Source organism: Ictidomys tridecemlineatus, chromosome X (genome assembly GCF_052094955.1).
Source record: "Ictidomys tridecemlineatus isolate mIctTri1 chromosome X, mIctTri1.hap1, whole genome shotgun sequence".
NCBI lineage: Eukaryota > Metazoa > Chordata > Mammalia > Rodentia > Sciuridae > Ictidomys > Ictidomys tridecemlineatus.
Window position 1 is genome coordinate 89,944,128 of NC_135493.1, and position 14,062 is coordinate 89,958,189.

At 34.0% G+C, this 14,062-nt stretch overlaps 1 protein-coding gene and 1 long non-coding RNA gene across 17 annotated transcripts in view; both read right to left on the reverse strand.

Moving 5' to 3' along the window:
• The window catches only part of Kdm6a (lysine demethylase 6A), a 215,632-nt gene that overhangs the window by 69,753 nt on the left and 131,817 nt on the right, over positions 1 to 14,062 (reverse strand). For all 16 annotated transcript variants that reach the window (XM_078034930.1, XM_078034931.1, XM_005323988.5 and 13 more), the window contains one exon: positions 10,938 to 11,058. In XM_078034930.1, the coding sequence (XP_077891056.1) occupies positions 10,938 to 11,058 (121 nt within the window). The remainder of the gene's footprint in view (positions 1 to 10,937; positions 11,059 to 14,062) is intronic.
• LOC144371767 (uncharacterized) lies at positions 5,966 to 10,919 on the reverse strand. Its single transcript, XR_013431869.1, has 2 exons — positions 9,719 to 10,919; positions 5,966 to 9,496 (listed from the first exon to the last, which is right to left on the reverse strand). It is a non-coding gene; the product is annotated as an uncharacterized LOC144371767 (long non-coding RNA).

A 14,062-nucleotide genomic window follows, 5' to 3' on the forward strand; every position in this document is an offset into this window, starting at 1 on the left:
CTTTAGTATGCTACCATAGCAATAGAAAACAGACTATCTTAAGATGTGAATACTATGAAAGCAAAGTATGCTTTTATAATCAATCCACTGCTTTCCTCTAAACAAAAAGAACAACACAGCAGTCACCCATTCAGACTGTATTATATATTTAAGTCTAATCTATCCTGCAGACAATTAATATTTAGATAGAAGACAAACCTTTTCTAACTAAGGCATCAAAGGTTACACTGATCTCAGAAGAAATAGCCTTCAAGATGGTGGTACTATAATTTTACTACTTCACTGAAAATCCATAGGAAGAACATCTATGAGCATTCAAGATCCTAACAATGAAACCTGACAGGAACAGTTTTGATCACATTTTATGTAATTATTTTCAAATCTTAAAATCAGCAATCAGGTTACTGAGTTACCATTTCAAACCTACAAAACCATGAAATTTCAAATATTTCCAAACAATAAATAAAGAATACACATTCAAAAGCATGCATGAGAATGAAAGAACACACAGAATAATTATTAAGTGTTCTAAGAAACTTAAGAACAGCCAACAAAACTATTCCATATAACAAAAAACAGACACACCTTTCATCACACTAAAGACAGATGAGGGACCAGGATGGGGATAACATGATCTCATAGTTTCATTTCTAATATCTAAGTCAGATGCAAAACAGATGTACCTATTGACATATAAATCAAGGGAAAGGAGTATCAATTATAATATCCAGCCCACAAACCTGAAAATATCATGGTAAATATTCAGAGCCTATCCCTGCAATCAAGAGAAACTCGGAAACATCTGCACCTCACACCAAAATAATGCAGCCCTTAAAGTGACTACTGCTGTGTAAAACAGTTATTATGGAGGCCTGTGAAGTTCAAAGGCTGTATACAAACCTGCAAAAAACAGTCTAAAGAAAATTGGTTTCCAAGCAGAAGATTCACCTAAGATGTGTTTTTAACATTACAGTGATTCTCTTTAGTTTTGTTTTTGTGGTGCTGGGGACTGAACCCAGAGTCTTGTGCATGCTGGGCAAAGCACTCTCCCATTGAGTTACATACCCAGCCTTGTGATTCTCTTTTCATAGAGCACTACTGATCCAATTTCACAAGATTTGATTCATTACAATTTCTGTTGACATCTTTATTACCAAAGCCAACTTTTGTTTTAAAAGCCTGACTTGTTCAGTATTCCAAAATTATGTTATACTATTTTGCTTCTTATAGCCTATGGAACTCGATTTCTAAATAAGGAGGGAAATCTATATTCATGTGATTACATGTAAAACTTGAGTTTTGAGACTTTCTCTTAAATTGTTTTATTTCTAGCTGCATAGTTTGTGACTATCTTATGAATCTTCTTTATTGTAGAATCCTTCAACTGTGTTCTTGATCCTGAACACAAGCAATCAAATAACTTTTCTTAATTGACAAATTATGTTTTATTTAGGAATCATTAATTTAGAGCAATGTTGGATTCCAGATCCAGTCTAGGTTCCAATTCAGTGTATTGGGGTATAATAGCGTACAAATCAGAAAAAAAAAAAAATTTCTGCAAATTATTCCAATGCATCACCAGCGTTAAATGACACTATTCTTAGTTTTTAAATTGCATGCTTGCTCAATTCACAATAGCTAAGCTATGTAACCAATCTAGGTGCCCTTCAGTAGATGAATAGACAAAGAAAATGTGGTCTATATACATAATGGAGTATTACTCAGCTATAAAGAAGAAATGACTGTGACTTCTGTCAGCAAATGGATGGATCAGGAGACTATCGTGCTAAGTGAAGTAAGCCAGTCCCAGAAAACCAAAAGTTGAATGTTTTCTCTGATATGTGGAAGCTAATCAAGGTGTGGGGTGGGTGGTGGAAGGAAGGAAATCGGAATAAGCAAAGGAAAGACAATGGAACAAATCTGATGTAATTTTCCCATGTAGATATATGAAAACAACACAGTAAATACCGCCACCATGTACATCCATTAGAATGGGACTCTAACTAGAATAAGCTATATTCCATGTTTGTACAATTGTACAAAGAGTCTACATGGAAATAATAATTTTTAAAAAACAGAAGTAGAGGAATGGGAACAGAGGGAGGGAGAAAGGGAAGGAAAGAGAAAGTACTGAGGACTGAACTATAACAAATTATATTCCATACTTATATGATTATGTCAAAATGAACCTCACTATTATGTACTATGTATAACTATAATGCAAAAATAGAAACATTAAAAAATAAAATGGATCATTATATCAAGAAAAAGAAATAAATAAATGTATGCATGTCCACAGAGGCCTTTATTTCAGATCATATAAATAAGGTGTATGCAGTCAATACTGCTGTCTATATTCAATTAAAAGTAGACATGGGTTTTTATGAATAACATGTTGGCAACAAGTTTTTACCAACTTTTACTCTGTATAGATACTCACACATCTACACAAAGTTCACTAAAATTAATGTGCTAATAACCGTTCTAAAAAATTACTCTGCCCTGGGAACACACAAAGACAACTCCACAATGAATTAGGAGGGGGGGAAATGAACAGTAAGGAAATTTTTTTTATAAATTACTTCAAGATGAGAAAAGAGCTTAAGTTATTTTTATGGAGTCATTACAAAATGGAGTTTTTTGAATCATTTAAGTGAGAAGTGAAGGTGTGACAGATACTCTTGCAAATGAAAGGTAATTTTTTTTCTTTTTCATTGTGCCACACTTGTAAAAGTATGACTTAAAACAAACAAATGCAATTTCTAAAATTAAGTCTATGATAAAATGGATGAGAACAGGAAAGTGCCTTAGGATGTGATGGTCTTTACTTCAGGGATTTGGTCTCTTAATGAATATGGTAATCCAATAGGGCTTGTAAGACACATTCCTGGCCACACTGATCTAAATCACACTGTTCTGTCAAAGTCCTCAAACTCAGCTCTTCTGATTCTTGTTTTTAATACAAAGTTATTACAAGTGCTCCGAAGGTAGACTTCACTACACACCAAAAACTTCCTAATAGTAACAGATCCTGGCAATGTTCACTCAAAAAAGAGGCTCCTCCTTTGAGATTTCAACCAGTCTGCTCTCTTCTAAAAATTTCATTAACAAAAAGGAAGCCAAAACACACTATATTTTGGAGATATTCAAAATCTTATTTCTAGCTCTGATTTTTGGCTCCAGACTTAAATCTGCGTACAACAACATCAGATATCCTCAGGTATCCCCAACTCAATATGTCCCTTCAGAGCATATTCACCTCCTAAACCCAAAACCTGTTGCTACTCTCTCTATGCGGTACTTTAGTTAACAATATAATGATCCAAGAAAATAAATGGGGAACCTCTCCCCACACTGAGTCAGTTATTATATCTCCTTAAGATCTCTAGATTAGAGAACTTCTTCTTCTTTGCCCATTCATCCATGTTCTGAGAACCTACTTATCCTACACTCTTGTTCATCTTTTTAATTTTTTATTCCATAGCTTCTCAATTCTTCATTACTATCATATTTTACAAAAGTATAGGTATGAAACTGATTAGAAATTGCTAAAAACTGGTGCTGGTGTGTGTCCAATCTGCAATCACAAATAACTGAATATGAGCTGACTTCATTTTCAAGATCTTTCCATCTAGTTAACAATTTACATATATATCAGAATAAGACTGATATGTACACAAACAACATGGTGAACATGATATATATTTTATAAAGATGATACTAAAACAATTTGAACTGAAAAAATGTTTTGGAACACAACATTTTGTTTCATGTGACATTAGATAAATTGAATTCATTTCAAAATCAAATACAGGGACTGGGATTGTGGCTCAATGGTAGAGTGTTTGCCTAGTATGCATGAGGCACTGGGTTCAATCCTCAGCACCACATAAATATAAAATAAAGATATTATGTCCATCAAAAACTAAAAAATAAATATTAAAAAAGACAAATATAACTATAAAATTTAAGTTGTTTTATGGGTAAATCACTTTTTAATTAGAAATTAATTCTGCACTCAAATATATTGGAAGAGAGAAATCTGTGACATGAGGAACTTGGAATTATCCGAGTAACTCCTCAGTACCAGACAGCATGGTTACTGCATATATACGCCATGTCCTTTACAAACATGCATTTTAGAAATAAGTATTTCAGACATTTTTACTACTTTATATATTGGAGACATATAATAGAATACAATGCAAAAAAATAAATGTCAAACAGAAGAAACATTGGGTAAGTACAGGAAGTAGAAAGAGCATTATTAAATAACTAGATAAACCAGTTAGGATAGATAATCAAATAATAATATCTAGGAAAGATTATAAGGTAGAGTACAAACTGATGAAAAGTAGAAAAAGGAAAAAACAGGGAAAAGACCTTTTTTTTCCACAAGTAAGGGAAAATGGACAGAAAACAAAATAAATAGCAGTGATCATTTTCTTTAAAAAAAAAAAAAGTGACATTATATGAAAGTGAAAACAGAGTTCTACTGCCAATGACTGGAAGGAAAAGAAGTGGCTTGCAGGTTCCCCATAATCCAATCTCCTGCCAACCATAAGAAGCCAAGCAACCCCTTACGTCTTTTATGTATAAAGAACCAATAGTGGGCTGAGGTTGTGGCTCAGTGGTAGAACGCTTGCCTAGCATGGGTGAGGCACTGGGTTCGATTCTCAACACCACATATTAATTAAAAAATAAATAAAGGTCCATCAACAACTACAATAAAAAATAATAAATAAATAAATAAACAAACAAACAAATAAATAAATAAAACCAATAGTTATCTGAAGGAAGAAATACAATGTCACAAATAGTAAGAAATTTTTCTTATGACTACCAGAATAATGCCCTAATATTTTTTTAGTGTCTGCTTAAGTTTATCCAGAAAGAAAGTTATTAAGAGTTGCTTTAGTGAGACATTTAAAGATGAATACAGAAGTAATGAAATATAAGCTTAATTTGTATAGTGGAGCCTACCGGTAGTGATGTTGCTAACCAATACCAGACAAAACAAGTTAAAAAAAAAAAATAAAAAACATAAATGACAAATCTCTCTCTTTCTCTCTACATCATGATTCCTATGAATACTCTACAGTTCTATGACATGCCAAAACTCTGTAGATCCTTTTCTGAAGAATTTCTTTCTGTACTTGATACCAGGTTTTAGGACAAATCTCATGATAAAGATTAAATCTTACATTTTAAAGTTCCCTTCATGTTCTTCTAAGTTATTGGGGATGAGTGGATTTTTCCAATTCCCTATAAAAGGGAAGGAGTCACATGGATGAGGCCTCTCTCCATACCTCAAATCAAACCACTCAAAAACCGAATTTTCAAAATGCCAGATGGAAGAGTGAATTACTGAGCATCATAAAGACAGGGCATGTATGGAGAAATAACATCAACTTTCATTACCTGCAGACAACTGAACCAAAATACACTGAAAACATCTACAAAGAAACATCACTATTTTAGAAACTTAAGGGATGGATAAAATTAAAGTAATATTCAAATTATCAGCAAGTATTTCTACAGTAGACATGAGTTCGCAATATCTTAATTATATGAAACTAATGGTCGGGGCATTCTACATTAATAAGGAAAATAATGAAAGACAGGAGGCATTTCACAGATTTCAAAAGTGGTTTTGAAGAGAAGGTATATATCTTGCCTTTACTCAATCCTTCTGCCTTAATACACTGGCATAAGAAATATGACAATAAAATTCCTGGGTCTTATACAGGGTATGAGATCAAATCAGGTACCTGGAAATGAAGTATTTTCCTGAGTAGAGTAAGGTAAAAAGAAAGGTAGAATTGCTATTCCATTCAGAAGTTTCATGTCAAGCCGGGTACAACGGCAGGCGCCTGTAATTCCAGCTACTCAGGAGACAAAGGCAGGAGGATCCCAAGTTTGAGGGTCAGTCTGGGCAATTTAGCCAGACCCTTTCTCAAAAAAGAAAAAAAAAAAAACAATTTAAAGGGCTAGAGATGTAGCTTAGTGGTAAAGTACTTGCCTAGCATCATGCAGAAGCCCCAAGTTCCATCCCCAGTACTACCAAATAGAAAAAAAGAAAAAAAGAACAAAATTTAATGTTAAATATAATTTAGAGGGAGACAGGCTGAATCAAGTGATGATGAGCTGGGGTATCTTGAGAAAAAAAAATGCAGCACTGGTTTTGTATAGGAAAGTATCCTATCTTAAGAGATGATAAATAAAACCAGCTTTTTTGTTTGTTTGTTTTTAATTTTCCCGGCCTACATTTTGAGCACATGTTTACTCATTTAGCCTGTGCCATTTCATTAATCTACCCATTCAAGAAGCAACAACTCCTGGTAAGGTCTCATGCTAACACACAAGCCTCATGTGAGTTCAACCTGCTTCCTTTGAACTATCTCTGTAATTCTCATCTTCCTATCCCTTTCATACTAACCTCTTCCATCAGCACTTAGCATCTTCAAATGATAAGGAGACTTTTAACTTTGGTACCCTAGCCAACCATCTGCAAGTTCTCATTTTACTCTACCCTTAAAAATCCAAAAAAGTTCTAAAGCTAACATATCTTAGGAATATTTAAAAATGTAAACATCAGGGGCTGGGGATCTAGCTCAGTTGGTAGAGTACTTGCCTTGCATTCACAAGACCCTGGGATCAATCCCCAGTACCATACACACACAAAAAGTAAACATCAGGGAAATGTGACATAATTTTCACTAAATCAGACATATATTGGTATTAACTGACCAAAGAATATGAGTGTTATTATATCTTATTTTGTATTACTAGTTTCACTTGAAGGAAATAATTTTAAGTCTGCCATGATGTAAAAATTAGGGATGCTGTATAAAACTTTGTTAAAATTAGTGTACTTTTTGTGAGGTAATGATAGCATACTGCTTCAAATATATAACAAATGTAAGTAATCATCATTAATATCATTAATAGGTAATGAAATAAATTCCTGAATAAATTGTATGGAGTTTGGGCAACTAGACTCATGCAGGGAGATATTTTCTAAAGCAGATAATGGCAACAATAAAATACCAAGTAGAACGACATGTCACCTCAGAATGGGCTCTGATTCAGATAACATTAAACTAGTTTACAAATTAAGAACTGGTATATCTTGGGCTGGGGATGTGGCTCAAGTGGTAGCGCGCTTGCCTGGCATGCGTGCGGCCGGCCCAGGTTCGATCCTCAGCACCACATACAAAGATGTTGTGTCCGCCGATAACTAAAAAATAAATATTAAAAATTCTCTCTCTCTCACTCTCATTCTCACTCTCTCTTTAAAAAAAAATTAAAAAAAAAAAAGAATTGGTATCTCTTACTCACTGTAAACACATGAAATCTTTATTGGCAAACTTAATGGGAAAACGACACCATATTATTGAAAAGGAGGCTCAGCATTAACTTCACATTTCTGGGGATGAAAAAGAGTGACAAGAAATATAAAAGATTAAATTCTAGGACAGGAAAATGAATTTAAAAAAAATCTCTATAATGGCCCCAAATTAGAGGAATTTTAGATGGTAAACTGAGATCTAAAGAATGGTTGGGAAAAAAATTGTTTGCAAGATACAGAATATGTGTGTGTATTCATTTTACAGTCTTGTGAGGAAGATATGATTATTTGGTTTTTATAGACACAGAATTGAAAGAGTCAAGAATCTTACACAAGGTTACACAATTAGTTATGTGGTATGTGGCAGGGTAGAATTTCAAAACAAAATTTTCTTGCTCTAAGAGATGTTCACACAGCACGATACATTTTTGTGAGAAATGTTATTACCAGTGTGATAGACAGAAAACAGGACACCCTGGGATACATTTATTATGTGGGTAAAAAGAATAAAGTTATTATGAAAATAAATTTTATTTTATTTAAATATGTTACCATCTAAGAAGTATTTTATATGTTACATCCCTCTACAGGCACAGGGAAAGGAAATAAGAGATGACCTGATCCGTAAGGAACAGATTGTTCCACATCACCGCCCCACATTGAAATATCCTTTTTACTTAACTTTCACTCCTCCATTAAACACAAACAGAATATTTCATATTGAACATTTGAACCCTGCTCAAAGACTGGCCACACCTGATCAAAGCATAATTGCATCTCCTTTGAAAAGGAAATCAATTAGAAATGGCCAGGTGTCCTATTTTTACAAATGAGATACGGGGGAAATATTTTTGAAGAGATCAACAGGAAGCCAGGATCTTTTTCTTCCATGAAATGATGATCGTTATCATTTATTAAGCACTATGATAAGCACATAAGCCACTCTTCTATGAGGTCTTTCTATATAAGACATGAAAAAGGAAACATTACACTTTGGTTGCACATGGCAACCATCTTACCTCTTGTGAGGTAGACAGTATTATTATGTTACATTACCAAAGAAAGCAACCAGTTATCTGAATAAGTCAATACAGAACTGAAAAGAAAATGAATACCTGATGAAATCTTAGATCAGCTGACTCAATCAATCCTGAAGCTACTATTTTTTGTCATTTTAGCCAACTTGTGTTGGAGTTCCTGAGGTTGTAGCCTAAGAAGCACCTATACCAACACACTGTGCTAGGAAACAGCTTAACATGGTGGAAAGGTCAACAGAAGTTCCACATTTATCCAGATGAAAGAAAAGTACTAGTCAGGAAATTTGGAAGCAATCTAAGGGGAAAGAGGCCTATCATTCCTTCTGATTCCTACCTCCCCTCACACTGAATTCTAAGTACTTATAGTCGTAAACCAAAATACCTTCTCCCCAACTAAAAACATTGATGCCCCAAATTCTCCTTAAAATAAACAAGGAATGCTGGACAAAGGAGGCTTAAAAAGTCAATGCCAGGGCTGGGGGAGCCTATGTCATGATGAGATTTAAAAAAACATCAAATGAAACCTTCATACTATAAGGAAGAGAAATATCAGGATTCTTACAATTCTTTTCTATGTTCATACAAATGAAATAGTCATAAGAAAGCTACCAAGTTTTTTTTTAATAAATGCTAAGATCACCATGACTTAAATGTTTGTCAGAGTTTAACTTTTTCTTTTTTTAAGACTTTTTTTTAAAGATGGACACAATCTTTATTTATTTTATTTATTTTTTTTTTTATGTGGTGCTGAGGATCAAACCCAGTACCTCACAACTGTGAGGCAAGTGCTCTGCCACTGAGCTATAACCCCAGCCCCAGTTTAACTTATTCTTGAATTTTAAAAAGTGGCATATAGAAATGTTTTGGTTCAGCAAAAGTGAAGCAAGGACATTTTCAATTAGTTATGGAGTACTGTTTTCCCTGATTAAAGGGATTTTAAATATTGCCACCTTGGTGAAAACAGATTTGCATCCATAAAATTATTTAAGATACCACCGTACTGGTATTCAGAGGTAGTCAAATTCTATAATTCAGGACACATCTGATTAATTGCCCCCTCCCCAAATATAGTTCCTGAGGAACATTTACCAAACTGCTATCAAATAACCTTTTGCAGGGGCTGGGGATGTGGCTCAAGCGGTAGCGCGCTCGCCTGGCATGCGTGCGGCCCGGGTTCGATCCTCAGCACCACATACCAACAAAGATGTTGTGTCCGCCGAGAACTAAAAAATAAATATTAAAAATTCTCTCTCTCTCTCTCTCTCTCTCTCCCCTCTCTCACTCTCTCTTTAAAAAAAAAAAAAAAAAAAAAAAAAAAAAAAAAAATAACCTTTTGCAACATAATAGGTATGTTGTGACAATACTGGAAATGCTCAAATAAGTTTATTTTGTAACATAAGACATGTTAAGAGTTCTTGATAGCTAATGGAAACTGTAAAGGAGATGTTAAAATATCCAAGGCAGCATATCTGAATTTATTTTTCATTTCAAATCCACTGGACATCCCACAGTTAGCTGCTCTAAGCATGAGGAAAATTGCCAATTTCCAGGCAGCCCTTATTCTCCCATACCGTTTACAGTTAGCCTAGGACCTATTTCTCAACTGCACTTACCTTCAAACAATGTGATCTACAATTTTCACAATTTACTTGTCTTACTATTTTGGGTTGTGTGTGTCTCTTTTCCTACCATCAGCATTGTTTTTTAAAAACTCATGAATGGTAAAATATAAATATATATCTGCATAATGTTCTACACTAAAAATCGAAACAATTAGGCAATCTTAAGTAGTTTAAAAAAAAAAAAGACTTCAGTAGCTCCTTCTTACTTTAAATTATAACCCACTGTAAAGTTATTCTTCCTGCTTTACCCTGCCCCCACACACATACCTTTAAAATCAAGACAGCATGCAATGAGCACAGGAAACTCAATGAAGAAAGAAAAATTGGAGAAATATCAAACTTCCATAGGTAGGAAGTAAGATACTTAATCAACAACATATTATCTTTTCCCAACAATCTTTATGCGTACAAACCAGCAGTTCACAGGCCTTGAGAATATTCCTTTTTACAATTCAGACATAAAACATGCCCTGCTGGAAAGTTGGACATATTTTTATTGAGATCATGCAAAGAATGGCTAATGATTGGGTCACAGATACAGAATCATAAGTAGCTGCTTTTGACTTCTACAGGGGCAAATCACTTAAGAGGGTACTCAGATGTGCATCACCCTTTTCTGATTACAGACCTTAGTCAAAACTTAGAAACAAAATGCAGGTTTAACAATATAATTAGTTACCATGAAAACCTTAGCATTATAACTACTTTGTATCCTGAAACCCAACCTTATATATCTTCTGGTTCACAGATGATAAATGGTTCCATCATCTAAATTTTCAAATTTTCTTTTAAAGTGCCAATATAAATTCCAACATTTCTCAATGCTCTAATATTTAATGACAAACAAACAACAACAATAACAAAAAGAAAAAAAAAACACAGAAATGAGACATTGTATCTTGGGAAAAAAAAAAACCAACAACCTACCTTTAAACTAGACTCATAGTCTGTGTTCACTTTGAACATAAGCCCAAGTCGTAAATGAATTTCCTTGGCTCGACAAAAGCTGGGATCAACATAAAGCACCTCCTGAAATGCTTTAATTGCCCTGAAAGAATATAGACATGAGATAGCTTAACTTTTTAACACGTGCATTAATTTTAGCTTGGTAGTACAGTAAAATTTCTGTTTTATGCAATACTGTTTTAAAGGAAATGTCAGTTTTATAAAAATGATGTAAATAAATCATAAGGGAAAAAAAAAAAACTAAAAGGGGGACTTGGGCCTGAAAGGTATATCACAGGAGGAAAGGAAAATAAATTTACTCTAATTTATTCAAACACTTTTTCATAGTTTAATAAAATTCACAATGTGAAATGATTTCATTGCTTCTGGCATTCCTTAGAGGAGAAGAAGATAAGGCAGATAAGAAGATTTTGTTTTTGAGTTGAGAGATTAATTCTGTTTCTTGTCTACTCCATAAAAATAAGAGTTTTCAAAGCTTTATGTTTTTGTCTTTCATATTTAGGTTTATAATCTATCTGTATCTTATCTTTTATATTCTGTGAGGTTGGCATCAGTTTTCATGTTTTCCATACTAACGTCCAACAGTCCTACACCATTTATAGTAAACATCATCCTCAATAAAAAGTTCTACAGTGTTACTTTATCTTAAATTAAATGTTCATATTCATGTGGATCTGTTTCTGGGCTCTTTATTTCACTCTGCTGTCCTAGCTCTATATCTGCATTAAATTAACACTGTTATCTTTCATAAAGATTTTGATTATCAATAGAATAAATGGGGGAGGGGGATTTTCAGCAAATACATTTTATGTTGCTTAACTTGACATTACCTAATCACCTGTCTACTTTGAATTTTAAAAGTATAATACCAGATGTCATTTTAAATACCTCTACATAATTTAAAATTTATCCCAAACACAAGCTAATATATTCTTTACAAATTTTTTTTTAACAATTAGCTCTACTATTAAAAACCTTAATGGTGGCTATTTTGAATCTTAGAGTCTTTCAAAACAAAAACTAGACTTTTATATAAAAAATTCAAAATATCACATCACCAAAAAACCTCATGTGTCTTTAGAAAGTTTATTTTAGTGGATTCACACCTTATTTATTTCCAGAAATATGTGTGGTTATATACATGTTCATTATAAAATCAAGAATTCTAAATGGTTGAGTTTATTGGCAGGAGAGTCAAGAGGCAAAGGGACATGGAGCACAGGTCTGGCATTAGACTTCTTTCCACCTGGTTATGATAGTACTTAAACTTCTTCTTGAAGAAGAGCTTGGTGTCCATTTATTAGATGGTTTTTTAAGTGGGTAGATATGTACATGTTTTATTATATGATATACACAGGCTTTGAGGCAGTAGAAAGGGATCAAAGGACTGACAGGAAAGAAATTGGGCAAATTAACATTCTAATTCAAAGGTGGATTACTATTTCTCTCAATCAGTGCCCCCATGTGTGGAAGGGGGGGAGACAACACACATTTATGGGAAGTGGCATCAAAAGTTTAGGAAGAGGGGCTGAGAGAGGACATAGGTCAGTGATAGAATATATGCTTATCAGCATCTCCAGCATGCGCCCAAAAAAGAAAGAGAACACCTGCAGCAATAAATGAGCTTTTAGGAGCTTCTGGATTGATGGTAATATTTTATTTCTTGAACCAGGTGATGAATGTCTATGTTATATGAATGTCTACCTTAAAATAACAAGTTAAGAGGTACACTTCTGACTTATGCACTTTTCTTTGGGCATATTATATTGTGTAGTAATAAAAACATAAATAATGCTTTATAATATCCTAATAATCTTACCTTATGATAAGGGTCAGAAAATTATCTGATGGAATGGGTTTAGAACAAAACAATGTCCATATGTACCAATAAAAACCTAGGCAGACCTGAGTCACAGACTTGAAAGAAAAAGAATGAAAAGTGGAAGGCAGCAAAAGGGAAGAAGGAATAAAGAAACTGAGAAGTTGAGGGAGGGTATAAAAAAGGGTGTACAGGGGGGAAGGGAAGGAGGGAGAAGGAACAGAGAACATCCGTAGCAACCCCTCAGAAGAAATATTTCCTACTCTATCTTATATTCTGTTCCAGCCTTTTCCCTAAACACAATATTTGTAGATATCTTACACCTTCAGTCCATCGGTGCCTTCAGCACAAATATATCTATAATTTGGTTCAAAATGTCACACAGGTACAAAGAAACACTGGTCTATTTTAACATATTCTCTATGTACATTACCACACTAGGGTGGAAGGGTACTACAATAAGCAAAAACATGTACTACAAACAGACTAGGCTGGGTCTATTATGTTTATCTTTATTTTTTTTTTCTTTCATACTGGGGATTAAACCCAGAGGGTGCTTTACCACTGAGCTACATCCCTAGTCCTTTCTCCCCCACCCCCATTTTGAGACAGGGCTTTGCTAAATTGCTAAGGCTGGCCTCAAACTTGGATCCTCCTGCCACTGCATCTGGTCTGTTTCTTCTTTAATGTCTATTAAAAGTCCTGGGACAAGGTAAAACCAATATACATCCCAATCATCAAGTATTCTTTGTTGTTGTTTCAAAATTCACTTCAGATTCAATATCTCTTGGACCCAATCTTTAGCATCTCATTACTATATTATAGAAATAAATTCTTTAAGGACTTCCTCCCTCTGTTCTAATCTGCATTTATTTCCTTGAATATGTGGCTCTTGTGACTGCCTAACAACTTAATAATAATCCTACCTCCATGATGCATTTAAGATCTGTGAACCTATTGAACATTGTTTCCTGTTATGCTCTAACATTGTTCCTCCTCATCTGTGAACTGGCTACCTCAGGAATTTCTTCATTCTAACAAAGGCCTCCATGGCTTCCCTGCTTCTTCTCTCTATATTCTGCTGATCTGGAATATTTTCATTTTTCAGCTTCCCTCTAAATCCTTCAAGACTTACCACCCAAACTCAGTTATCAACTACTTTTTGTTTAGTGTTAACTAGCAGTTTTCTATAATCAAACCATTTTATGTTCTACCTATTGGTGTATTGTCTCCAGTTTGTCTAAGTCTATTCCTAGGATCCACAGTG